This window comes from Mauremys reevesii, linkage group 17 (genome assembly GCF_016161935.1).
Source record: "Mauremys reevesii isolate NIE-2019 linkage group 17, ASM1616193v1, whole genome shotgun sequence".
NCBI lineage: Eukaryota > Metazoa > Chordata > Testudines > Geoemydidae > Mauremys > Mauremys reevesii.
In genome coordinates, this window is record NC_052639.1 from 9,100,727 (window position 1) to 9,126,080 (window position 25,354).

Below are 25,354 nucleotides of genomic sequence, written 5' to 3' on the forward strand. Positions count from 1 at the left end.
AAGCAGCTATCAAATCCCCCCTCATTCTTCTCTTCCGCAGACTAAACAAGCCCAGTTCCCTCAGCCTCTCCTCATAAGTCAGGTGCCCCAGCCCCCTAATCATTTTTGTTGCCTTCTGCTGGACTCTCTCCAATTTGTCCACATCCCTTCTGTAGTGTGGGGCCCCAAAATTGGATGCAATGTTCCAGATTTGACCTCACCAGTGCCAAATAGAGGGGAATAATCACTTCCCTTGCCTAAGCTAACCCATGGGAGATGCCCAGGAGAGGGGTGTGTGCTAAGCACTGTGGGAATTGAGCACCCAAGTCCAGGGTGGAGGGAGGCACCTGTCTCTGCTTGGGGTTCTCGGCTGTGGTGACAAAGACTCTATAGCCTGGTGGTTACAGCACTTACGCGGGCTGTGGGGGCCCAGCATCTAGTCCTCCTGCTCCGCTGACTCTCCAGTTATGATTCCAAAATGGAACAGCTTCAATAGGGGAGGCTGAGGCAGCCTGACATCAGAATATCCCACAGCTCAGTGGTTAGCGCACTGACATAACAAGTAGCAGATCAAACCCTTTCTCCCGCTCAGGAAGAGGAGGGACCTGAACCGGGGCTCTCCACATCCTCGGTGACTCTGTAGCCCCTGGGCTAATAGTTATGAGAAAGGGCCTCACTCCCCCGCATTTCTCTGAGCACATGTTCGGGGCCCAGTCCAGCAGGCAGCCAGAGGCATAGGGAAGCCTGGGATGGGGCAACAGTGCTGTGCCCAGAGAGACAAACACAGGCCCTGAGAGAACTTTCCTGCAAAAGCTTTGGCACTGAGCAAGTTTAGGCTCCTACAGAGTCTGTTCACAGCTGAGCAGGGTTTTTTTATTCCCAGTGAGACCTGATCCTGACATTTAGGTGGCTAAACCACCAATGAAGCACCTAAGTCCCTTTGTGAATCTAGCCCGTAGAGTTTTAGAAGAGAGGTGTATAATTAAGTTACCTGGGCAATTTTTGATGTTGAAGAGTGGAAAGTGCATGACGATGGGAACGTCCTTTCCTTTGAAGATGTAGCAATCAGAGGGGTGACATGGGTCCAGCTTTTCTGGATCTATCTTGGGAAATGGGATGTTATTTGTCTCACAATACTTGGCAGTTTTCTTGATGGTCTGGGAAGGAGGGAAACATGATTTAAAAATAAATACATTAAAATAATTACCATCTCCATTACTAAAATGTGATGCCACTAAAATGACCAGGTTGGGGAGTTAAAAATACCCTAAGCTAAGAAATACAAACATTCCAAGGAACTGACTAATAGAGGGCCTCCAATGGAAACCAGAAACAACTCTGTTGCCATATCTCTGTAGCCAGAATCTTTGTAAAACAATGAATATACTCTGACTGAGGTTTTCAAAACCTTCAAAGGGATGTGGATACCTATTAAAATTAATCCCTTAGGTGGACTTGAAAACTTGAACCCAAGGTAATAAGCAGGAGTCAAATGCAGACATTCATCTCCAAAAGCACTAGTGTTTGGTGTTTTTGTTTGTTTTCCCAAATTCACCTGTAGGAAACCTTGATTTCAATTAAGACAAAACGTTATTGTAGCTGAGGCCACTAGAGGGAGACAATATCACCTATGGAGCATTGGTGATCTGTGAGGCTGAGGTTAATGAGCTTGCAGAGTTGTCACTGGCTTATTGGAATTTAGTTCACATTTCTGCTGGCTCTGTCTCCTCATGCTAGAGTGTTCTTGGTTCTGTAGGTACTACCAGTAATAAAAAATTGGTAAATCTAATGACTATCATTTAGGTAATCAGATAGGACTGTGATAGACACAGGGGCACGCCTGTGGAGTAAAAGGTCGGAATTTTACACATAGTAAAACTGAACTTTAAGGAATTTCATCTTCTTCCATGATATCAAAAGGGAAAGAGAGGTCACATTGACTAGGCTTGTAGTTGGTCACACTCCCTTACCCCAAACTCAAACGAACTGGCAGAGAATAAAGTAAATATTCACAATGGATCTTATACCACCATGTGCCTCAAATTTTGATCCACAAAGAACCTTCAGGAATCCAAATTACTGCTGCTAACATCGGTGCAACCTCATTGGGTCACAGGCCAAGCCTTGGATATTTGTGCAGTGCTTGATCCTGATTGGGGGTTTGGGAAATGTCACAATAAATAACAGAAGTTACCTCGAAAGGATCCCCATCGCTGAAGTCAAAGGAGAGGATTAGTTTCACTTTCCTCTCTCCGCGCAGAACAAGGGGGTAGGCAGAATTTATGGCAGTCCAGGAATCGATCAAGCTGATGATTTTGTCCTTAGTGAAGACAGGAGATTTGGATTTGGGGTCACCTGCGAAAATCCATCCATGTATTGTTTTAGGCTGTGATTTATCCAAGGGGTCACAATGAGTGAGGTGCCCAAATCCCCCAACTTCTGTGTGCATTTTCAAAGGCTCCTAAACTGGCCGATAAACTCCTAGTGGGATTCCTAAGGCATCTAAGCAGGTTGGGCACTGTCAGGAGTAAGGACCCACAGCGAGCATGCTTATGTGCTAGTTTAACTCCCTGGGAGTCTAATGAGCACAGCTGGCCCTCATCTGAGCCCCCTGATTAGCCCAACTGCCTGACGGGCAGCAGGGACCTGCAGACCTGTTCTTATGAACAGCAGGAGGGCTCTGGCTGCTCAAAGAATTCACCCATGGCTGCGAGAGCTCCTGCTCCGTCACCAGCCTTGCACCTGCCTTGCCTTGCTCCAGGTAAGAGCTCTGATCCTGGCCTCTGACTCTGGCTTCAACCAAACACAGCAACAATTTATTGACAGCCATGTGTCCAAACAAAAGCCCCACATTCCCTTCAGTTGTATGTGAAATCCCTTTTATTTCCTTCCCATGAACACTCAAAAAGGCAATTGGATCTGCTAAAAATATGAAAAATATCCCACCTGCCCCCAGCCCCACAAAAAAGCGTTGAAATTTCAAAGTTGTTTTCATTCCACAGGGGTGGAAGCTGATTCATTTCTCTTTTTCATGAAAAATGACAGGGATTTCAATCCAATAATTTCCCAGAATATTTTGACACATTTTTCCATGAAAAAGTTGATTTTAGAAAATGGCCATTTTCCACTCACAATAAAATGTCATTTGAGAAATATTGACCAGCTCTAGAGAGAACCTTTTGCCTTAAAGAAAATTATGGACTCCTTGCAATACCCTTCTAATACAGCCTTATAAAGTATGTTTGCACACCAGCTCTCAAACAGAATGTTCATAAGGCTGTGATAATTGTCAGAGTCCTCAACACCCAGTTGAAGAAAATTGTCGATGCCCGTGACCCAACAGAGCTGGGGCTGAGGGGTTTGGGGTGTGGGAGGGGCTCAGGGCTGGGGCACAGGGTTGGAGTGCGGCAGTGAGGGCTGAAGGGTGGGGCCGGGAATGAGGGGTTCAGGGTGTGTGAGGGGGTTTTGGGCTGGGGTAGGGTGTTGGGGTGCAGGAGGGTGTCAAGGCTCTGGGCTGGGGGTTCAGGCTCTGGGGGGCAGGGATGAGAGGTTTGGGGTCCAGGAAGGGGCTCCGGGTTGGGGTGGCTCAGGGCTGGGGCACGGGATTGGGGCATGGATTTACCTCCAGTGGCTCCCGGTGAGTGGTGCAGAAGGGGTGCTAAGGCAGACTTCCTGCCTGTCCTGGCACCATGGACTGCACTGTGCCCTGGAAGCAGCCAGGAGCGGGTCCCGCTCTAGGCAGAGGTATACAAGTGGTTTTGCGGGACTCTCACCTGTAGGTACTGCCCCCAGCCAGTGAGATTGCGGAGCTGGTGCTTGGGGTGGGGGCAGCACGTGGAGCCCCGTAGCCCCCCTGCCTGGAAGCTGGACCCACTGCTGGCCACTTCTAGGGCACAGCACGGTGTCAGAACTGGTAGGAACTAGCCTGCCTTAGCCAGGCACCACTGCTGACGAGACTTTTAGTGACCCAGTCAGCGCTGCTGACCAGAGCGACCTGGTGCCTGACATGCCGTGACCCAGTACTGGGTCGCAACCCCGAGTTTGAAAACAAACCAGGCTATAGTATAGCAATCCCTTCCCACCCCTCACCCTCTGCTGCCCCAGTGCATTTTGCTTACATGTGTACAGAAAGTTATTGGTTGTCCCCCAGATCCCGTCTCGGCAACAGCTCCGGAATTTCCATAACAATTTACATACACTCCACATATTTCCTATTAGGCAAGAAAAATCAGAATAAAAATTGAATCAGAAAATAAGTTAAAAAAAATCGCTAGAGGAAATCTGTAGACATGTTCTTCCTTTTTCCCTCTTGGTTGCCAGTAGGTGTGAGTGGGGTTCAAGACGGGTATTTGTTAATCCAAATGCATTCAGATAGTGTAGTACCCGTTGTAGAGTAATTGCAATAAACACAGAGGTGATTCTTCCTCTGGGCTGCTGGACTCAGAAGAACAGGGCGGGCCTGTCTGGTTTTCTGGCTGACTGACAGACAGTGTGCTGCCAGAATATCATGATGCAGGGACTCCTATATGCTAGGTCATTAGGAGTGGGTGCAGCCCCCACTGACAATGGATGTTTCTTTTCATTTACACAGGCATAACTGAGGAGCAGCTTTGGTACGACAGGTCATGGAATGGGGATGGGGTGTGAGGAGAGTCGAGAGCAGCACTTGTATGTGGAGCAAGGTGGGTAGGAAGTGAATGGGCAGGGGTGGAGAGTGACTGGAAGGTTAGCTGTGCTGAGACAGTGCTAGACAGAGAGCAAGTGTCCAGTACTTCTGCCCGCTGTTGAGAGAGAGGAGAGGGATTATAGTTTTGCTCACTGAGTTAAAATCCTGCTCCTAGGGCAGCAATAAGGAGCCCTACCCTTTGCAGCAGGCACGAGACAAAAGCTGCCCAGACATGTCCCACGTAGAAATGATGGGAAGCATTCCAACAAATTTTTTTCCCATGAATTTGCCTATTTGTTGAGATGGGAACATTCCGTGGAGGTGGTTCGATCCTGATAGTACCACCAGAAACCAGTCTGATTCCTGCCTGCTGGCCTGCCTGGCTTATCAGCAGGTGGCCTTGGAGTCGAGGACCCCAGGGTTTCCAAGCAGCTGAGGGGCAGCCCCATCACATGGACTGCCTGGGATCGGGGGAACCCACAGCTCCAGGGTCTTTTTCACAGAGAAATTTCAACTGTTGGGATTTGGTTCTGAATCAGAATGAAACCAAATTTCAAAATATCACACCCACCCTGTGAAACAGAATCACCTCTCTGGCCAGCTTCAGTCCCCTCGGGGGAAATGTGGTAGGTCAGAATGAAAGAAGAAGGGGCAATGGAATGACTCACTGTCTGTGTCCAACTAGCAGCTGGATTCTGACTCATGGGCTTAAAGTTAAGCATGTGCTTGGCTGGATCAGGGCCTATGCAAGGAAAGAATGATCAAGTGGGATGAACTGATGGAAAATATTCAGTGAGATCTTTTAGAAAGAACTCGTTCACCTTGGTTGCCTTGCCATACCTACCACAGTTGACGTCCTTTTTACTATGTTTGTAAAAAAACAAACAAAAATAACATTGCACTGTCAACAATTCTGTTGATCTTTAATAAAAAGTTAGTAATTAAATTTACTTTCTCAGAAAGTAGGATTAGTCTTTGTTTACTCAAAGAAGCCCAAGACTGCTAGATACTTACCTGCCACACACTTTATATATTTTATTAGTTACAGATAAGTTCTACATGGCCTTGTGTTCTCTTAAATTTTAGAAAAGTCACTCCAAGCCAGATCTAAAGAAAAATATTTAAGTACCTAGTGGGCTTTTGAGATGAGTGGGAGTTAGGTGCCTAGATGCTTTTGAAAATCCCACTCCAGGCTTAGACACCTTTAAAAATATGGCCTTGAAGCTGATGAGCACTCTTATTTACCTTCTCTATTTCTTCTGTAGAATTCCTTATATCTTAACTATTATTAGGCTCGCAAAAATTAGGTTTTTATAAGTAAATGTTGATTTCACAGGACACACACATTGACAAAAAATCCATTGATGATGATAGAAATTTACAGAGAGGCAAAGCAAGACAAATTCTGCTTGAGAACTTCTTACAGTTTGATTTAATGATATTTACTTTATATATTTTGACGTGATGTTTACTATTTGTGTTTTAATGGTTATAAAGCTTGAATTTTTAATGTTTTGAATTTCAGTGCCTACTCTCATTAAATAATTATTGTCTGATCCCTCCCTCAAATTCCCACAACTGTGAAAATGTAAATTGATAAAAATAGAAAAAAATGTTTAAAAGTAAACATTGATATTAGCTGTCAAATTTACAAAACAATAAAAATTGAATTCTGCTAATTTTGGTTAGTAAAATGTATCAAATTGGAATACTGGAATATGTACTTTAACCAAAGCAACCAGAATTGCCAGCTACCATCAAGAATATACTACGGGTAATTGAAAATTTCAATCTACATAGTTTTAATTAACCAGATGATATTAAGGGAGTTAGGAGATACATCCCCATGGACTTTCGATGGGATTTTGGTGGCACGAGTGCCTTACATGAGAATATATGAAGGGCCAGACTGGGTCAGATCAATGGTCCGTCTAGCCCAGTATCCTATCTTCTGACAGTGGCCAATGCCAGGTGCTTCTGAGGGAATGAACAGAACAAGGCAATCATGGAAAAATCATGGAACAGGTCCTCAAGGAATCAATCCTGAACCACTTAAAGGAGGAAAGTGATCAGGAACAGTCAGCATGGATTCACCAAGGGCAAGTCATGCCTGACTAACCTAATTGCCTTCTATGACGAGATAACCGGCTCTGTGGATGAGGGGAAAGCAGTGGATGTGCTATTTCTGGACTTTAGCAAAGCTTTTGATACAGTCTCCCACAGTATTCTTGCCAGCAAGTTAAAGAAGTCTGGGCTGGATGAATGGACGGTAAGGTGGATAGAAAACTGGCTAGATGGTCGGGCTCAACGGGTAGCGATCAATGGCTCCATGTCTAGTTGGCAGCCGGTATCGAGTGAAGTGCCCCAAGGGTCGGTGCTGGGGCCAGTTTTGTTCAATATCTTCATTAACGATCTGGAGGATGGTGTGGATTGCACCCTTACCAAGTTTGCAGATGACACTAAACTGGAAGGAGTGGTTGATACGCTGGAGGGTAGGGCTAGGATACAGAGGACCTAGACAAATTAGAGGATTGGGCCAAAAGAAATATGATGAGGTTCAACAAGGACAAGTGCAGAGTCCTGCACTTAGGACGGAAGAATCCCATGCACTGCTACAGACTAGGGACCGAATGGCTGGGCAGCAGTTCTGCAGAAAAGGACCTAGGGGTTACGGTGGACGAAAAGCTGAATATGAGTCAACAGTGTGCCCTTGTTGCCAAGAAGGCTAATGGCATTTTGGGTTGTATAAGTAGGGGCATTTCCAGCAAATCGAGGGATGTGATCATTCCCCTCTACTCAGCACTGGTGAGGCCTCATTTGGAGTACTGTGTCCAGTTTTGGGCCCCACACTACAAGAAGGATGTGGATAAATTGGAGAGAGTCCAGTGGAGGGCAACAAAAATGATTAGGGGGCTGGAGCACATGACTTATGAGGAGAGGCTGAGGAACTGGGATTGTTTAGTCTGCAGAAGAGAAGAATGAGGGGGGATTTGATAGCTGCTTTCAACTACCTGAAAGGGGGTTCTAAAGAGGATGGATCTAGACTGTTCTCAGTGGTAGAAGATGACAGAACAAGGAGTAATGGTCTCAAGTTGCAGAGGGGGAGGTTTAGGCTGGATATTAGGAAAAACTTTTTCACTAGTAGGGTGGTGACTGGAATAGGTTACCTAGGGAGGTAGTGGAATCTCCTTCCTTAGAGGTTTTTAAGGTCAGGCTTGACAAAGCCCTGGCTGGGATGATTTAGTTGGGTTTGGTCCTGCTTTGAGCAGGAGGCTGGACTAGATACCTCCTGAGGTCCCTTCCAACCCTGAGATTCTATGATTCTATGATTCTATGAAATGATCCATCCCCTGTCGTCCAGGCCCAGCTTTTGCAGTCAGATGTTTAAGGACATCAGAGCATTGGGTTGAATCCCTGACCATCATGAACAGACCTAATTCTTTTTTGAACCCAATTACACTTTTGGTCTTCACAACATCCCTTGGCAATGAGTTCCACAGGTTGACTATGTGTTGTGTGAAGAAGAATTTCCTTGTATTTTTAATTGCTCCCTATTAATTTTATTGTGTGACCCCTGGTTGTTCTGCTATGTGAATGGATAAATAACACTTCCTTATTCACTTTCTCCACAACATTCATGATTTTATAGACCACTGTCGTAGCTCCCCCTAGTCATCTTTTTTCCAAGCTGTACAATCCAATCTCTCCTCATATTGACGTTGTTCCATACCCCTTATTTTTTGTTGTCCGTGTCTGTACTTTTCCCAACTCTACTATAATATTTCTGAGATGATATGACCAAAGCTGAATACATTATTCAAGGTATGGGTGTACTATGGATTTATACTGTGGTATTCTGATATTTACAGTCATATTATCTATCCCTTTTGTGATGTTTCCTTACATTCTGTTAGCTTTTTTGACTGCCACTGCACATTGAACAGCTGTGTTCAGAGAACTATCCATGATGACTCCAAGACCTCTTTTTTGAATGGTAACAGCTAATTTAGACACAGAACTATAGAATCAGGGGCGGCTCTAGACACCAGCGCGCCAAGCAGGCGCTTGGGGCGGCCGTTTCCCGGGGGGGCGGCATTTGGCTCCGGTGGACCTGCCGCAGGCATGCCGGCGGGAGCTCCACGGAGCCGGACGAGCGGACCTGCGCCGCAGGCATGACTGCGGCGGGTCCCGTCTTCCCGCGGCTCCGGTTGAGCTCCCGCAGGCATGACTGCGGCAGGTCCGCTCGTCCCGGGCTCCGGTGGACCTGCCGCAGGCATGCCGGCAAGAGCTCAACCGGAGCCGCGGGAAGAGGGGACCCGCCGCGGGACCGGGGAAGGGCGGCGCAGCGCTCCGTGCTGCTTGGGGCAGCCCGATTTCTAGAGCCGCCCCTGTATAGAATATCAAGGTTGGAAGAGACCTCAGGAGATCATCTAGTCCAACCCCCTGCTCAAAGCAGGACCAACACCAACTAAATCATCCCAGCCAGGGCTTTGTCAAGCCTGACCTTAAAAACCTCTAAGGAAGGAGATTCCACCACCTCCCTAGGGAACCCATTCCAATGCTTCACCACCCTCCTAGTGAAATAGTGTTTCCTAATATCCAACCTAGACCTTCCTCACTGCAACTTGAGACCATTGCTCCTTGTTCTGTCATCTGCCGCCACTGAGACACAATCATTTTGTATATAAAGAGTTGGGATTATGTTTTACAATGTGCATTACTTTGCATGCATCAACACTTAATTTCATTTGTCATTGTGTTGCCCAGTCATTCAGTTTAGTGAGAGCCCTTTGTAAGTCTTTGCAGTCTGCTTTGAACTTAGCTATCCTGAGTAGTAATGTTGTATCATCTGCAACCTTTGCTGCCTCATTTTCATCCCTTTTTCTAGATCATTTATGAATATGTTGAACAGTACTGGTCCCGGTACAGCTCCATGGGGAACCCTGCTATTTACTTGTCTCCATTGTGAAAAATGACCATTTATTCCTACCCTTTGTTTCTTGTCTTGTAACCAGTTACTCATCCATCAGAGGGCATTCTCTATTATCCCATGACTGCTTACTTTGCTAAAAGTCTTTGGTGAGGGACCTTATCAAAGCCTTTCTGAAAGTCAATGGGATTGGTGCTCCTAAATCACTTCAGCCCTTTGGAAAAATCCCACTGTAAAAAACTTAGGCTCAGATGTCTAAAGGGTTTTTTAGCACTGCTCTGCTCAGGGTAGCAAGGCAGTGAGACTTAGGGTCCTAAGGAAAGGATTCACTAAAATATGAGGCCTTTTTACTCCCATTGAAATCAATGGGAGTTAGGCCCCTTACTTTAAAAATCTGGCCCTAAGTCACTTTTGAAACTGGAACTTAGCCATCTAAATCATATGGCAGGTTGTCAAAGGCACCGAGGTGCCCAAAAGTGCAGATAGCGTGTGGTATTTTCAAACATGCCCAGGTGAGTTAGGCACATATGTTCAATTGATTTCAATGGGAGCCAGGCATCTGATCTGCTTAGGTACTTTTGAAAATGCCACTAAATTTCTAAGTGCTTCTTTAGCCGCCTAAATCTGGCCCAGAGGCCTTGCAACACTAAGCAGGGAAAGGCATAAATAGCTCTGAAAATATGTGCTTTTTAGGCCTCTTTTTCTGGACTGGGGGGGTCAAGCCTAATGGTCAGAGCTGGAGACAGGAACTAGGAATCAGACACAAAGAAGGGCAGGAGCAGGTCAGGAACAAGGCTGGAGCAAAGCTGGAAACAAGGTATGGAGCAATCACAGCTGCAGGCCTGAGTATTGAGCAGCCACTGGCTAAGCACTACTGCTGGCAACACCACACAGCCAATAAAATGATCTGGCCAATTTGGGACTTTGGGTGCAGTTCGCTAGCTAATCCCAGACCCAGCTGCAGGGCCACAGTTCTGACACCTTTGGAAATCTCAGCCTTAACCAATAAAATACATCTATATGTAGTATCTACCCATATACTCTCATATTAATTCCTCTGTATCTAATCTCTATTACTTGATTTAAATGATTGAAGGCATGCTGAGGGAATGGTCTGAGTCTCTTGTAGCCTCAGATCTCTCACCCTTGTCCATCTGGATATGTCACTGTGAATGGTAGATAACCGTGTTGTTCAGCTGTTTCCTTCCTGTGATGGGGAGAGAGAGGGAGGAGTGGGACACCCAGCTCTCCATCCCATCTGACCTGGCCAGAGCACTCAATTATTTCAGTCTTTGGGGAAGATTAGGACAGAGGTTTTCAAACTGTGGATTGGGCCCCAGTACTGGGTCACGGCATTTAAGGCACTGGGTCGCTCTGGTCAGCAGCGCTGACTGGGTCATTAAAAGTCCTGTTGGCGACGCTGCCTGGCTAAGGCAGGCTAGTCCCTAACTGTTCCGACACCGCACTGTGCCCTGGAAGTGGCCAGCAGCAGGTCCAGCTCCTAGGCGGGGGGCACAGGGCTCCACACACTGCCCCCACCCCAAGCACTGCCTCCACACTCCCACTGGCTGGTTCCCAGTCAATGGGAGCTGGGGGGTGGTGCCTGAGGGCGAGAGTTATGAGAAGCTGCTTGTGCATCTCCACCTAGAGCGGGACCCACTGCTGGCCGCTTCTGGGCCACAGCACAGTCTGCGGTGCCAGGGCAGGCAGGAAGCCTGTGTCTGCACCCCTGCTGTGCTGCTGACTGGGAGCCGCTCAAGGGAAGTCCGTGCCCCAACCCCACACTTCAATCCTCTGCCCCAGCACTGAGCCACCCCAAGCCCCTCATTCCTGACCCCACCCCAGAGCCTGAACTCCCAGCCCAGAGCCTTGACCCCTTCCGGCACCCCAACCCCCCACCCCAGCCCAGAACCACTTCCTGCACCCCAAGCCCCTCATCCCCAGCCCCACCCCAGAGTCCACACCCCTGACCCCTGACCCCCTCCCACACTCTAACCCCTTGTCCGAGCTCTGAGCTCCCTCCCACACCCTGAACCCCTCATCCCCAGCCCCACCCCAGAGTCCACACCCTGACCCCTCCCACACTCCAACCCCTTGTCCGAGCTCTGAGCTCCCTCCCACACCCTGAACCCCTCATTCCCAGCCCCACCCCACAGCCTTCACTGCCGCAACCCAACCCTCTGTCCCAGCCCTGAGCTCCTCCCACATCCCAAACCCCTCAGCCCCAGCTCCACTGGGTCATGGCCATCAACAATTTTCTTCATTTGGGTCCCCAGAAAAAAGGTTTGAAAACCACTGGATTAGGACATGGACATGAACTAATGGAAATGCAGGGCCAGTGTAGATGAGCAGACTCACCCCTGTGGCACCTCCTGCTGGTGTCTTCCAGGAATTAGCTTGATTCAGCTCCGGAGCACCCTCTGCAGGCTGGTGATCTGCCAGTCCTCTGGCCCCCTCATGTCCCTCCCTGGACCCAGTGCCCTTTTACATGGGGTGCTGCCGTCTGGCAGTAACCCCTCAGTCTTAGGGTCTCCCCTCCCCAGGGAACTCCCACCTTCTATCCCCACCTTGCCTCAGTATAAGGCTACTGCCAGTCATTGTCTAGCCCCACACCCTGGGGCAGGCTGCAGTATCAGCCTATTCATCACTGGCAAGGAGGGTTTGGACCTGCTGCCTTTGCCTACCCTGGGCTGCCCCCTGCAATCCCCCAGTACCTATTGGCCTTGTGCTAGGCTGCAGCCTGGGGCTTTCCAGGCTGGAGCTCCCCAGCTCCTCTGCCTTTCCCCAGCCCTGCTCCACTCAGGTACCCTGTGTCTAGCTCCCTGCAGCTAGGCCCTTCTCCCTCTACAGGCAGAGGGAGACTTTGTGGGCTCCTGGCTCACAGCCTCTTATAGGGGCCAGCTGGGCCTAACTGGGGCATGGCCACAGCTGACCCTACTTTCCCCAATCAGCCCAGGCTTCTTGCCTCAGCCACAGCCCTCTCCTGGGCTGTTTTACGCCCTTCAGGGCAGGAGCAGGTAACCAACCTGCTACAGTCAGATATTCAGCTGATGTAATTTGGAACAACTCCACTCAAGCCCTCAGAGCTACTCCAATGTATATCTGTGAAAATTTGGCCCTCGGCTTGGCTAAGATTGATACAATGTTGTCTGGCTGGGAGAAGCCACTCCAAAAGTACAGCCGAGATTCTTCAGGTCTCTTTGACTCTGTGTGTGTATGTCTGGCCATTGTGGCTCTATTTAACCTTTCCCACAATTCAAAAAAACAGGGTTCACCCAATGAAATCAGTAAGCACCAGGTTTAATACAAAGAAAATAAAATATTTTTGCGTACAATTCACAGTTAACCTGTGGAACTCATTGCAATGATGTGATGGCCAAAAGTACAATGGGCTAAAAAAAGAACTAGATAAGTTCATGGAGGATAGGTCAAATGGCTATTAGCTAAGATGGTCAGGGATGTAACCCCGAGCTTGGGGCAGTCATAAATTTCTGACTGCCAGAAGCCAGGAAGAGAAATCAGGGTTGGATCTCTCCAAAATTGCCCTGTTTTTTACATTCCTCCTGAAACTCTGGTACTGCCCACTGTTAGAGACAGATTAGTGGACTAGATGCACCATTGGTCTAACCCATTAGGGCATTTCTTATGTTCTTATTTTAACTCTAAGGACCTAGGGGAAGATTTTTGAAAGGATTTAGGCACCTAAAGATGCAGATTGGTGCCTAATGGGATTTTCAAAAGTGCATAGGTAAAGCTTAACTGCTATAGAATATAATGTGGTTTGGGCACTTAACCTGCTAAGACATATTTGAAAATGTCACTAGGTGCCGATCTGCAGCCTTAGGTACCTAAATACCTTTGACATTTTTCTCCCTAAGACAGTGAGCTGGGGAGGCAGTGTGGTCTAATGGATAGCACACTAACATGGGACTCAAGAGCCCTGGGTTCTGAAAGCAGCTCAAGCACTAAGCTTCTCACTTCATGGTCCTGTACTTCTCATGATGTACAACAGTGCTAATGAGAGTGACTTCCTTTGTAATGTGCTTTGAGCTCTTCTCAGGAAAAATGCTAGGTGTTGTTATTAACAATAGCTAGGATTGGCTGAATTTTATTTTTATAATCTCAATATAGATGTTTTATCCAAGCCTTTTTAAAGGTTTTTATCAATTTAAATTTTCACTGCAATTTCAATTTTCACTATGGGGAGAGAGACCATTATCTAATGGCAGCAGATGTGGAGAGTCAGGAAGTTAAAGTTTTATAAACCATTAAAATGCAAATGCAAACATGCTACATTCTAAATATACAAACTAAATATCCTCAAATCAACAAATCTCCCCTGTTTTTGCTATTCGTTACTCCATTTGTTGTACCAAGCCTAAATCAAAAACCTAATCATTGGATCTTGACTCTAATAAGTTCTCAAGCAGTATTTTTCTTACTCTGCCTATCTGTTCATTTTTATTATTATCGATGGACATATTTTTTCATTGGGTTGTGTGTGTATTGTGAAATTGACATTTACCAATAAATATCTAATCCTTCCAAGACTAGCAATAGTCTTGCAGCTACCTGGTCTTCTCAAACCAGCTCTCTGCATCTCTTTTTCCTACTACACCAGGATAAGTGGTTATGATCCACTCTTTTGGATGTCCATGTTGCCAGTCTAGACCTTGCTATTGGGTTATTGGAAAGCACTCTCCATGGGGTTTATATAGTAAATCTCCCCAGAACTTGAAACGGAGGCAGACTTCAGCAACCTCTTTGATATGCTGGAAATCCTGATTTCAGCATATTGCATCAGGGCTCTGGGATCTGCATTGACTGCCTTGGGATTTCTAGGGTAGAATTTGAGACATTGGTTTGAATTTCTAAGCACTGAAGTGCCCTACGATGTAGCTGAGAAAGCACTGCTCTTTGACATACCAACAAAGTTGTGTTCTTTGGAGGAACTTGAGATGTAGTTTCTCAGTGTAAAAAGGGAGATGTTTGGAAAGATTTATTTAATCATGTTTTTTAAGGCCAGAAACTTATGTGTAGTCTGACTTACTGTATAACACAGGGCAGTGAATTTCACACAGTAGCTCCTGCATCAGTCCCACAAGTTCTGATTGAACTAGAGAAGATCTTAACAAAAGTGATTTCTTATCTCTATTTTAAAACTCTATTTGATGGAGACTCCACCACATGCCTAGGTACATTTTCCAGTGGTTAACTGCCCCTCTGTTTAAATTTCACCCCATACCTCTAACCTGAATTTGCCTAGCTTCAGCTTCCAGCCATTGGAACTGGCTTTGCTGTTAGCTGCTAGGGTCAAGAGCCATTTGCTCTGAGAACTCTCCTCCCCAAGTGAGTGCTTATGCACTGTGGTCAAGTCACTTCTTGCCTTCTCTTTGTTAAGCTAAACTTTTTGAACTTCCTTAGTCTCTCATTAAGAGCCTGATTTTTCTCAGATCTCAGGTTCTTTTCTGAACCTTTTTGAAGTTGTCAGCATCCTGTAGGAGGGTCTCTGATGTTTAGCACCCAACTGTGCATTAGCTCTACTATTGTGGAACCTCTCCAGAGCTCATCACTGCAAACCAGTTAGCGGTGGCATGCTGTATGGGTCACTACATATTATTCTATATTTGGAAAGATTGTCGAGGGTGCCCAGACCTCTTTTGGTTCTTACAGAAACAAAAATAAATCAATGACAAATAAATACATTTAAAAAACTTTTCAGAGAAGAAGCAAAATTATTTACTTGCCTTCAATTTCTAGTGAGCATGGACCATAAGTCTTTCCTCCAAATTCCATTTCAAAAATCCTGTCAAGTGCATCACAGTCTGCCATTCTTTTTTTCACGGTCTTTGAACCCCAGGTCTTACTCATTTCACAGCACTTCTGGTAGGAATCCTTGCTGTTCTCACCTGCTTAAATGACAGGTGAAATGAGGTGAGTTTTGTGGCAGGCCATGGAAGGGTCATTAGAAGTGTTTGGTGGTACTAAGGCAGTTCCAGTTCCCAGCTCCCATTGAAAGACAATAGGATTTGGAGTCCTAAATCCCTTAAGGCCTTTTGAAACCCTCAGCCTGTGTGTATTGGAACAGCCCTGGGGATATGTAAAAATATTGGCAAATACATGTGTTGCCATGGAAACATGCATGCAGTGATTCTTTTACCCGGTAGCTGGGATTTCCTAAGATAAATCTAGTCCCATTGGTCCACTTGCCTTTCAGGACTTCCTTCAGCTTCTTGAAGACTCCCTCACAGTCTTCCCCAGCTGAGGCATGAACCTGAAGCTCCAGGAGGAGGAGGATACACTGACAAGTTGCACAAGTGCATCTGATACCTGGGAGGAAAGAGAATATAATGTAGCCAGAAGGCAGCTGTTTGTCCTGTGAGCCCTGATTGTGGAGAGAGGGAAGAGTCATGTTGTTCCTGGTGCACAAGTTTCTTGGGAGCAGGGATGCACCAGCCAGTGTAGAGTCAGACACCTGGCTGCTGAATCTTTGTACCTGGTGTCCTAGAACATAAGGCCCCAATTCAGCAGAAGAAGGAGTGCAGTGGTTAGAACTCACCTTCCAATGACACCTGACTTGCAGTGTGAGCTACCTGGGGCTGACCAGGGCAGCTCAAAATATCTATCTATATATACATAGATATACAGATATCTAGATAGATAGATATAGAGATACAGATTACCTACCTACCTACCTATCATGAAAAATTGCTGTTCAACCAAATTGTCATTTTGATTAAAAAAGAATTGGTTCTTAGGCAAAAAAAAACCGGCAACACCAATTCTATTGATAGTTTCCAAGGTCAGAAGGGACCATTGTGGTCATCTAGTCTGACCTCTTGTGTAACACAGTAAACTGTATTCAATTTTGTTTTAAGTAAATGAGCAATTTCCCCCCTAGAACATTGTAGCAAAAACTGAAATGTTTTAACATACCCAGTTTTTAAAAATAGAAAAACATCAGACTTGGTTTTGGTTTAATATCTGAACACCACACCTGCCCCCAACTACATTCCTGATATGAAAGCATTTTGAGCCCTGTATAGATAAATGCACATGCCAGGTAGAGATGCATTCATTACGGATCCCCATTCTTTCGATGTGAGAGATTTTCAAAGAAGCCTGAAGGATTTAGGAGCCCAACATGTACTGGACTTTAATGGAATTCCAGTATTCCATGAGGCTCCTTTAAAAATCCCACTATGGACGATGACATTATTCATCAGCACCTTGAAGGACTGGAGCTTTTCAAGAAAACCTCAGGAAGGCAGGAACTTGACTTCCATTGGATTAAAAATTCTTTTGAAAATCCCGTCATTAAAGACTAGACAGTCATCTGGCCTGGCAGTGCTGTGTGAGGGAGACTAGTTAACAGGGCCGCCCAGAGGATTCAGGGGCCCTGGGGTCTTCGGCGGTGGGTCCTGGAGCGGAACGACCCCCTGCTGCCAAATTGCCACCGAAGACCAAGAGTGGAAGAAGCTCCCTGGGCCCAGGCCCCGCGAGAGTTCTCCGGGGCCCCTGGAGTGAGTGAAGGACCCCACTCCAGGACCCCTGAAAAACTCTCGTGGGGGCCCCTGAGGGGCCCAGGGCCTGGGTCAAAGTGGCCCACTCGCCCCCTCCCCCCCCGGGCGGCCCTGGTAGTTAACAAAGGCTGTGAATGACGACCTGTGTACCTAGGAAGAAGTGGAGGCATGGCCATTTCTGTCTGTCCAAAATTCAAATGGTAGCAGTATTTTCCTCACCTATCAACCTGCCCCCATCAGCGCCCTCTTTCATCCCACCTTGCAGCTCCTTCTTGCATCAATCTGAAACACCTTCAGTACCTAGCACAACTCCATTTCGGCCTCCTGGAATAAATGCACTCATCACTACTATGTATCACCCCATGTTCTTCTGGACCTACATATCTAAAGTAAAGTTCACTGCCATGTGTCAGGCAGTTGAGGTGGAGAAGTAACTACAGACATTCTGCCAAACCTGCAGGCACTGGTTTCTCTAGAGCAGGCATGGCCAAACCGCGGCTCAGGAGCCACATGCGGGTCTTTGACAGATCACCTGCGGCTCATGGGGCTTGCTGCTCCAGCCCCACGGTGGGCGGGGAGGGGGTTTTGAGGCCTGACTTGGCACTTCCCCCTGTGGCAAGATGAGCTGTAGCTCATGGCTTCAGTCCCATGGGGGTGGGCACAGAGGCTCAGGGTTTCTCCCTGTAGCAGGGTGAGCCAGAGCTTGCAGCTCCAGCCACACAGGGGGATGCAGAAGCTTGGGGCTTCAGCCTTGCCATGTGTGAGCTGGCACTCACAGCTCCCCCGCTGGTCCAGGGGCGAGGAGGCTGTGACATTACTGACGTAATCTGTAACCATATAGATCATTGTTGCAACCACTGTTATATATTTTCAGCAAATATTGTACAAAGGTTGCCATGTGAGGTGTCTATGGAGAGGTTATGATTTGCTGATTATGCTTATGCTATCTGTGTGGGTGTATCATTTTTGTAGTTGAAGTTATGAATATTGCTATGTACTTTATCAATGCGTTTTGATTCTAAGTAGCCTCAGTGAAGCATTTGGTCAGCTTCTTGAGAAGGGACTATTCTCAGTTAGTGCCCAATCAAGAAACACTTAACCGACAGTGAACTTTGGGAGACGCCAATCCACATCTGAGCTTTCCTGGGAACATTCAAACTAACATGTAAACAATGGCACCGGCCTGAAAAGAACTGAGTCATGCATGGACATGTGGCTTCCCCATGTGACTCCAGGCTCCATCTTGCTGCTGTGATCATCCGCAGGGCAGAAGATATAAAAGGCTGCTGCATCTCCTCCATTTTGTCTTCAATCCTGCTTCTTGCCTCTGGAGGACTTTGCTACAAACTGAAGCTCTGTACAAAGGACTGAATGACCCATCCCAGCTGTGGATGGACTCCAGAGACTTGATTTAAACCTGCAGTTTATTCCATCACTGCTAGAAGCCTGAACCAAGAACTTTGCCAATACTGGATGTAATTGATTCCATTTAACCAATTCTAGCTCCCATTTATATCTTTTTCCTTTTATGAATAAACCTTTAGATTTTAGATTCTGCAGTGGACTGTCCACTGGAGTGTCTAAGAAAATTGCTTGTGTGACTTATGATTAACCAGTGGGGTAAAACCAAAGTCTTCTCTGTTTGGCTGGTTTGGTTTGCGTTGGTGTGCAAAGGAACCCCAGCCTAGGGCTGTAACTGCCCTGCTTTAAGTAATTTGTCCTGAATTGGCACTCTCAGTTGGGCCCCACCAGAACCAGCATTGTTACAGTGGCATAGTCAACGGGATCCATAGAACCAGGCAGTTAAGCTTTGGATAAAAACCCACTCTATCCAAACTTGAATTTTGGTAGTGAGAGTTTGGTTGGTTAAAAGCAGTTACAATGGGTGAGCACAGAGCATATGATGGTTTTGCAAAAAAAAAACAAAAACAAAAACAAAACCCTGGCAGATTTGTGTTCAGGAACGGGGATAAACTTTAAAAAGAAAACTACAAATCAAGGACTGAGAGATCTGTTAATGACCAGTGATCAGGAGGCAGGAGCATAGCCCTTACCTGGTACTACAGAAGCTGCAGAAGCAATTAGAGTGCAAAAGGCAGCAAGTAAACTGAAACAGAGCATGAACAGACACTAGCAGACATTCTATTGCTGGGAAAACAAAAGATAGCTGATATCAAGAAGGAGGATCATAGGGAGAATATGGAGAGGCTCGCTGCTGAAGAGAGGGTTCACCAGATGCAACAAGAAACTGCAAGACTTCAGCTTCAAGTCAAAAAAGCAAGGGAAGAACAGCAGAAACTGTATCATCTTAAAAGTCCTCTCTGTTTGGCTGGTTTGGTTTGCCTTAATAGTAAAGGAACTCCAGTTTTGGGCTGTAACTGCCCTGTTCTCAGCAATTTGTCCTGAATTGGTACTCTCGGTTGGTTCCCACCAAAGCCAGCATCGTTACAGAGGCTCAGGGTTTCACCCCACAGTCAGGTGAGCTGGAGCTCATGGCTTCAGCCCGATGAAGGGGGGAGGAGTGGAGGCTCAAGGTTTCACCCGAGAGCGGGGTGAGCTGGAGCTTAGGGCTCATCCCCACAGGGGTGGGGGTGCTGATGCTTGGGGCTTCATCCGTGCAGGAGGCAGTTGGAGGAAGTAGTGGCCATATACTCTCAGAAAAACTCCTTCTGTTGTCATATGCCACATCTACGATGTGGGGCTGTAGTGCAGACATAGCCCCTCCCAGTGCTGCAGACAAAAACTAGCTTCTTTCATGTCAGAGGGGTCATGGCAGGATAAACCCAGTGTGAGTTTTAAGAAAAACAGGCCCATGGTTCCAGAAATAGAATGACCCACCTGCTTCATGTACTGCATTCTGCTCTTCTCCACTCAGTCCTCCAGAAAATGTTTTATAAACAAGCTCTTAACAACAGAAAACAAAACACGCACATTATGAGTCATTTCACACAGCTAAGGACACAAGCCATATAATTCAACCTCTGGTTCACGGATCCCTGGGAGTGCGCAGACTATGTCTAGGGGGTCTGCAAAAGGTGTCATTACCATAGAATAGTAGTTTTCAACCTGTGGTCTGTGGACCCTTTGGGGTCTGCAGAATTTGTCTAAGATTTCCAAAGAACCTCCATACAAAATTTGTTAGGGATCGGCAAATGAAAAAGATTGAACACCAGCGATCTAGAAAATCACGTTTGGGTTACAAGGTTAAAAACTGAACCAATTTTTTCTAGGGCTGTCAAATGATTAAAAAAATGAATCGGAATTAATCACGTGATTAATCGTGCTGTTAAACAATAATAGAATAACACTTATTTAAATAGTTTTGCATGTTTTCTACATTTTCAAATACATTGATTTCTATTACAGCACAGAATACAAAGTGTACAGTGCTCACTTTATATGATTTTTTATTACAAATATTTGCACTGTAAAAATGATGAACAAAAGAAATAGTACTTTTCAAGTCACCTCATAAAAGTACTGTAGTGCAATCTCTATCATGAAAGTGTAATTTACAAATGTAGATTATTTTTGTTGCATAACTGCACTCAAAAACAAAACAATGTAAATCTTTAGAGCCTACAAGTCCACTCAGTCCTACTTCTTATTCAGCCAATCGCTAAAACAAACAAATTTGTTTAAATTTACAGGAGATACTGCTGCCTGCTTCTTATTTATGATGTCACCTGAAAGTGAGAACAGGCACTGTTGTAGCTGGCTTCACAAGATGCCAGATATGCTAAAGATTCATATGTCCCTTCATGCTTCAACCATCATTCCAGGGGACATGTGTCCATGCTGATGACGGGTTCTACTTGATAATAATCCAAAGCAGAACAGACTGACACATGTTCTTTTTCATCATCTGAGTCAGATGCCACCAGCAGAGGGTTGATTTTCTTTTCTGGTGGTTCGGGTTCTGTAGTTTCCACATCTAAGTGTTGCTATTTTAAGATTTCTGAAAGCATGCTCCACACCTTGACTCCTCAGATTTTGGATGGCTCTTCAGATTCTTAAACCTTGGGTCGAGTGCTGTAGCTATTTTTAGAAATCTCATATTGATATCTTCTTTGCATTTTGTCAAATCTGCTGTGAAAGTGTTCTTAAAATGAACATGTTCTGGGTCATCATCCGAGACTGCTATAACATGAAATATATGGCAGAATGCAGGTAAAACAGAACAGGAGACATACAATTCTCCCCCAAGGAGTTCAGTCACAAATTTAATTAATGCATTATTTTTTTAATTTCATCAGCATGGAAGCATGTCCTCTGCAATGGTGGCCAAAGCACAAATGTTTTGCATATCTGGGACGTAAATACCTTGCAACATCGGCTACAAAAGTGCCTTGAAAATGCCTGTTCTCACTTTCAGGTGACATCATAAATAAGAAGTAGGCAGCAGTATCTCCCATAAATGTAAACAAATTTGCTTGTCTTAGTGACTGGCTGAACAAGAAGTAGGACTGAGTGGACTTGTAGGCTCTAAAGTGCTGTAATAGAAATCAATATACTTGTAGGGAAAAAATCCAAAAATATTTAATAAATGTCAATTGGTATTTTATTGTATAACAGTGCTATGAATCGCGATTAATTTTTTATCACAATTAATTTCTTTGAGTTAATTGCGTGAGTTAACTGCAATTAATCAACAGCCCTAGTTTTTTCCTTAAGGTTTGAGGTTCTCTTAGATCTAGACATCAGGGATCTGATTTGCACTAGTGTAACTCAGACAAATAGCAGGTAAGAAAATAGTATTTCTAACCCATGGGAAACTGCACATTCTGAAATTTGTTTTCATCTCAAGTTGATTCAAAAAGTCAAAACTTCAAAATATCTTGGAGAACTGAAATTGTGAAATATTTCAATTCATAATTATCAAAATAACCTTACTAAAATGTTTTCTTTGAACAATAGTGAAGCATTATAAGGTAACATAAAATACTACATATAAATATGTGATATAAAATATAAGGTAATATATGATATTTTTAGCTAGTTAGCTAAAAAAATAAAGAAAAGTTGAAACCAAATACAATGATAAGATTGAAACAAAATAATAAAGTCGAAACAAAATACTCCATTTTGTTTTGTAGCATTTTGAAATTTTTCCATCAAAAATTATATCAGAATCGACACATTCCCAAAAAACTTTTTGATTATGACAAAACAGTATTTTCAGGTGGAAAACTGTTTAGTCAAAATGTTTGAACTGGCTCTATTAAAAAATAACTCCGCTGACTTCACTGGAATTTCTCCTGATTCGTGGAACTGTAAATGAAGACACAATTTGATACAATGAGGTTACACCAGTGCAAAACCAGCCTGAAACCAGAATCAAGTCTTAGATCTTATAATTATCTAGGTTTTATAATCTAGACATTACCTGATAATTATTGTTTTCAAAACACCATGACAAATCTTGAGGCCAGTCCTTGAATGTTTGCTTCCCTTTCAAATCATCAGTAATCAATCTTCTAGTTTTGGATTTCCCTGACACCTCCATACAACGGGCCTGATTTCATTTACACTGGTATGAAGTGGGGGTAATTCCACTGATTGCTGATCATTTTCTCCTGATTTATGCAGGTGTAAGTGAGGCCAGAATTTGCCCCAAGTGCTAAATATTTGCAAAATCAGATTAAAGTTCTAAATCAGGATTTCATCTAAACGGAGAGTTTCAAAGCTGCCTAAATAAAGTTCTCTGAAGACTGAGGTATTGTGTGCCATGGGCAGAGAACAGGAGAGACTGAGGTGCACCTGTGGCAGAGGTCCTGGCAATGGCAGGGAATCATTAGATCAGACATGCCCATATAAACCCAGCAGCTACTCATTCCCATGTTGCTACGAAAGGTGAAAAAACCACATGGTTCCTGCCAATGTGACCTGAGGAAATTCCTTGCTGACCACAAATCTGGTGACCAGTTGGACCATGAGCATGACTCACCAACCAGTCATCTAGAAAGAGAATTCTCAGTACCACTTCAGAGCATCAGTCTACCCCTGCTGGTGTCCCATCTCTAGATGTAGCTGATTGCTGAAGCTTCAAAGGAAGGCTAATAATAATTAGATTACAAGTGTGCATCAGGGAAGAAATTCCTTCCTTATTCCTAGAGGTGACTGGCTGAGACCTGAAGCATGAGATTACATTATGTCCCACTCTTTTTAACATTAATGGAAAATAGGATCCAAACCCAGAAGTCAGCTTTGAAAATCTCAGTCTTACATTTAATATTCTGGAAATTATCTGGAATGCTGGAGATTTTGAAAGGCAAAAATGAGAGTTGGGCACTCTAGCTCCTTTTGGCACCTTGCAAAATCCAACCCATCCACAATTAAGGTACATTCAAACGCTACTTTACACTACTGCTACTACAATGACTGTTTGATGCATAACAATATCAGTGTTATAAACAGTAGGGTATTGGAAACATTGCTACAGAATGGTGCGTTAGCTCTTCCATTTGTGACCTGTTCCAACTCAACTGATGATCTGACCCTACCTTCAATACACAGAAATTGCTGTACCTTGTAAATGTTGACGGCTTGCAAGGGCACTTCCCCATAAACCTGAAAAGAAGAAGGAAAAGACCTTATTTACAAGAGTGCCCATTAGATTGTGTTTCCCTTTAATTCTACATAAAGAGTTGCCAGGTCAGGAGCCCCATTAGTAGAAAAGTCAAGGGGGCACTGGCAGGCCAGTCTCTGATGGGTTATGTGCTTTTGCAATTTCATTGACACATTGTTCCATAACTGAAGAAGCTTATTGTAAGTAGAGGTGGTCAACAAATTTCCAGTGTAATATTTTTTGCACCAGAAAATACTCTTTTGTCAAAATTTAAACTTTGCATGAAAATTTGTTGATTTTGACAAAATTTTATTTTAAAAATAAATGTGCGGTGAAGCATGTTGACCTTACCAGAACACGTTTCAATTTTTCATTTTGAAATGGCCTTTAATTTCTGAATTAATTGGCTTCTATAATACAATGTAAATGAAACTATAACAGACAATGTCTAAAGAGTAGAAATAGGAAGGCAACCTTTCAATTTTAAAGAAACGGAACATTTTGATTGACCTGAAATGGAAAACATTGTGTGAGAAAGGTCAAAATTTTGTTTTCATCCTGATTCAGAATACAAACAAATTTTCAAATTTCCTATGGAATGGAAATTCCAAATTTTGACCAGCCCTAATAATTAATATTAGTATTTGTAGTATCACAGTGCCTAGGTCACACAGCAATGAAAGAGGACCTCATGGTGCTAGGCACTGTACAGACATGAGACAGAAAGGCAATCCCTGCCCAGAGAGTTTGATAACTTTTGGGTTATCCCTGCCCCGTAGTAAGTTGAGAGGTGGGTGAGACAAGGCAACCTCAGGAGGCAGTCGTGGTCTTGTTTGTGGTCTTTGTTATATTTACAATCCTGCTGGTCTTAGTGTTACCTCAGGATCATAAGAATGTAGGGCTGGAAGGGACCCCAAGAGATCATCACTGAGGCAGGACCAAATATATCTAGACCACCTTTGACAGGTGTTTGTCCAACCTCTTCTTAAAAACCTCCAGTGATGGGAATTCCATCACCTCCCTTGGAAGAGTATTCCAGAGCTTAACTACCCTGAAAGTTTGAAAGTTTATTTCACCCACTAAGGATAATTAACTGCTGGAGTTATCTTACATTAGGCGATGCATTATGAACAATCTTCAAAGGCAACCGGAGCCTAGGATGGACTGTGTTTGACTGGTATAGTACATATTTGAATGAATGAATGAATGAATGAATGAAGCTGACATTTTCACAGGGACTAAGGGAGTTGGACACCTATGTTAGGATTTTCAGAAGCACTTAAACGACTTAGGAACACACATCCCCATTGACTTCTAGTTGCCTTATGCTCCTAAATCATTTTTGGTGCTTTCAAAAATCACAACCTCAAAGCCCATTGAATTTATGCGGAACTTGGTTGCCTAACTGCCCTTTGTCCCTTTGTCCCTTTGAAAATCCCCCCCTTACAAACACATGTGCACAACTTCTCAACTCTTTTAAACCCTTTGGAAATTCCCAGACTAAATAAATAAATATAAAAAGACCAAGTAAACACTGGATATTAACTAATAGGAAGGAAAATGGTTTGGATTTTCAAAGGAGACCATGGGAGTTGAGTGCCCCAATCCCACCTGAATTCCACGCAAGCTGGGCTTCCTAACTTTCCTAGGTTCGTTAGAAAATTTGAGCTCTAGTGACAGGGCAGTTT

The 25,354-nt window shown here is 44.7% G+C and overlaps 1 protein-coding gene across 1 annotated transcript in view; it reads right to left on the bottom strand.

Annotated features, from left to right (window-relative positions):
- LOC120384955 (cytosolic phospholipase A2 gamma-like) overlaps positions 1 to 25,354 on the bottom strand; it is a 49,139-nt gene that overhangs the window by 1,882 nt on the left and 21,903 nt on the right. The window contains exons 8-10 of the mRNA XM_039504055.1: positions 23,627 to 23,668; positions 2,174 to 2,334; positions 971 to 1,136 (exon numbers count right to left, since the gene is read on the bottom strand). Coding sequence (XP_039359989.1) covers positions 971 to 1,136; positions 2,174 to 2,334; positions 23,627 to 23,668 — 369 coding nt within the window. The remainder of the gene's footprint in view (positions 1 to 970; positions 1,137 to 2,173; positions 2,335 to 23,626; positions 23,669 to 25,354) is intronic.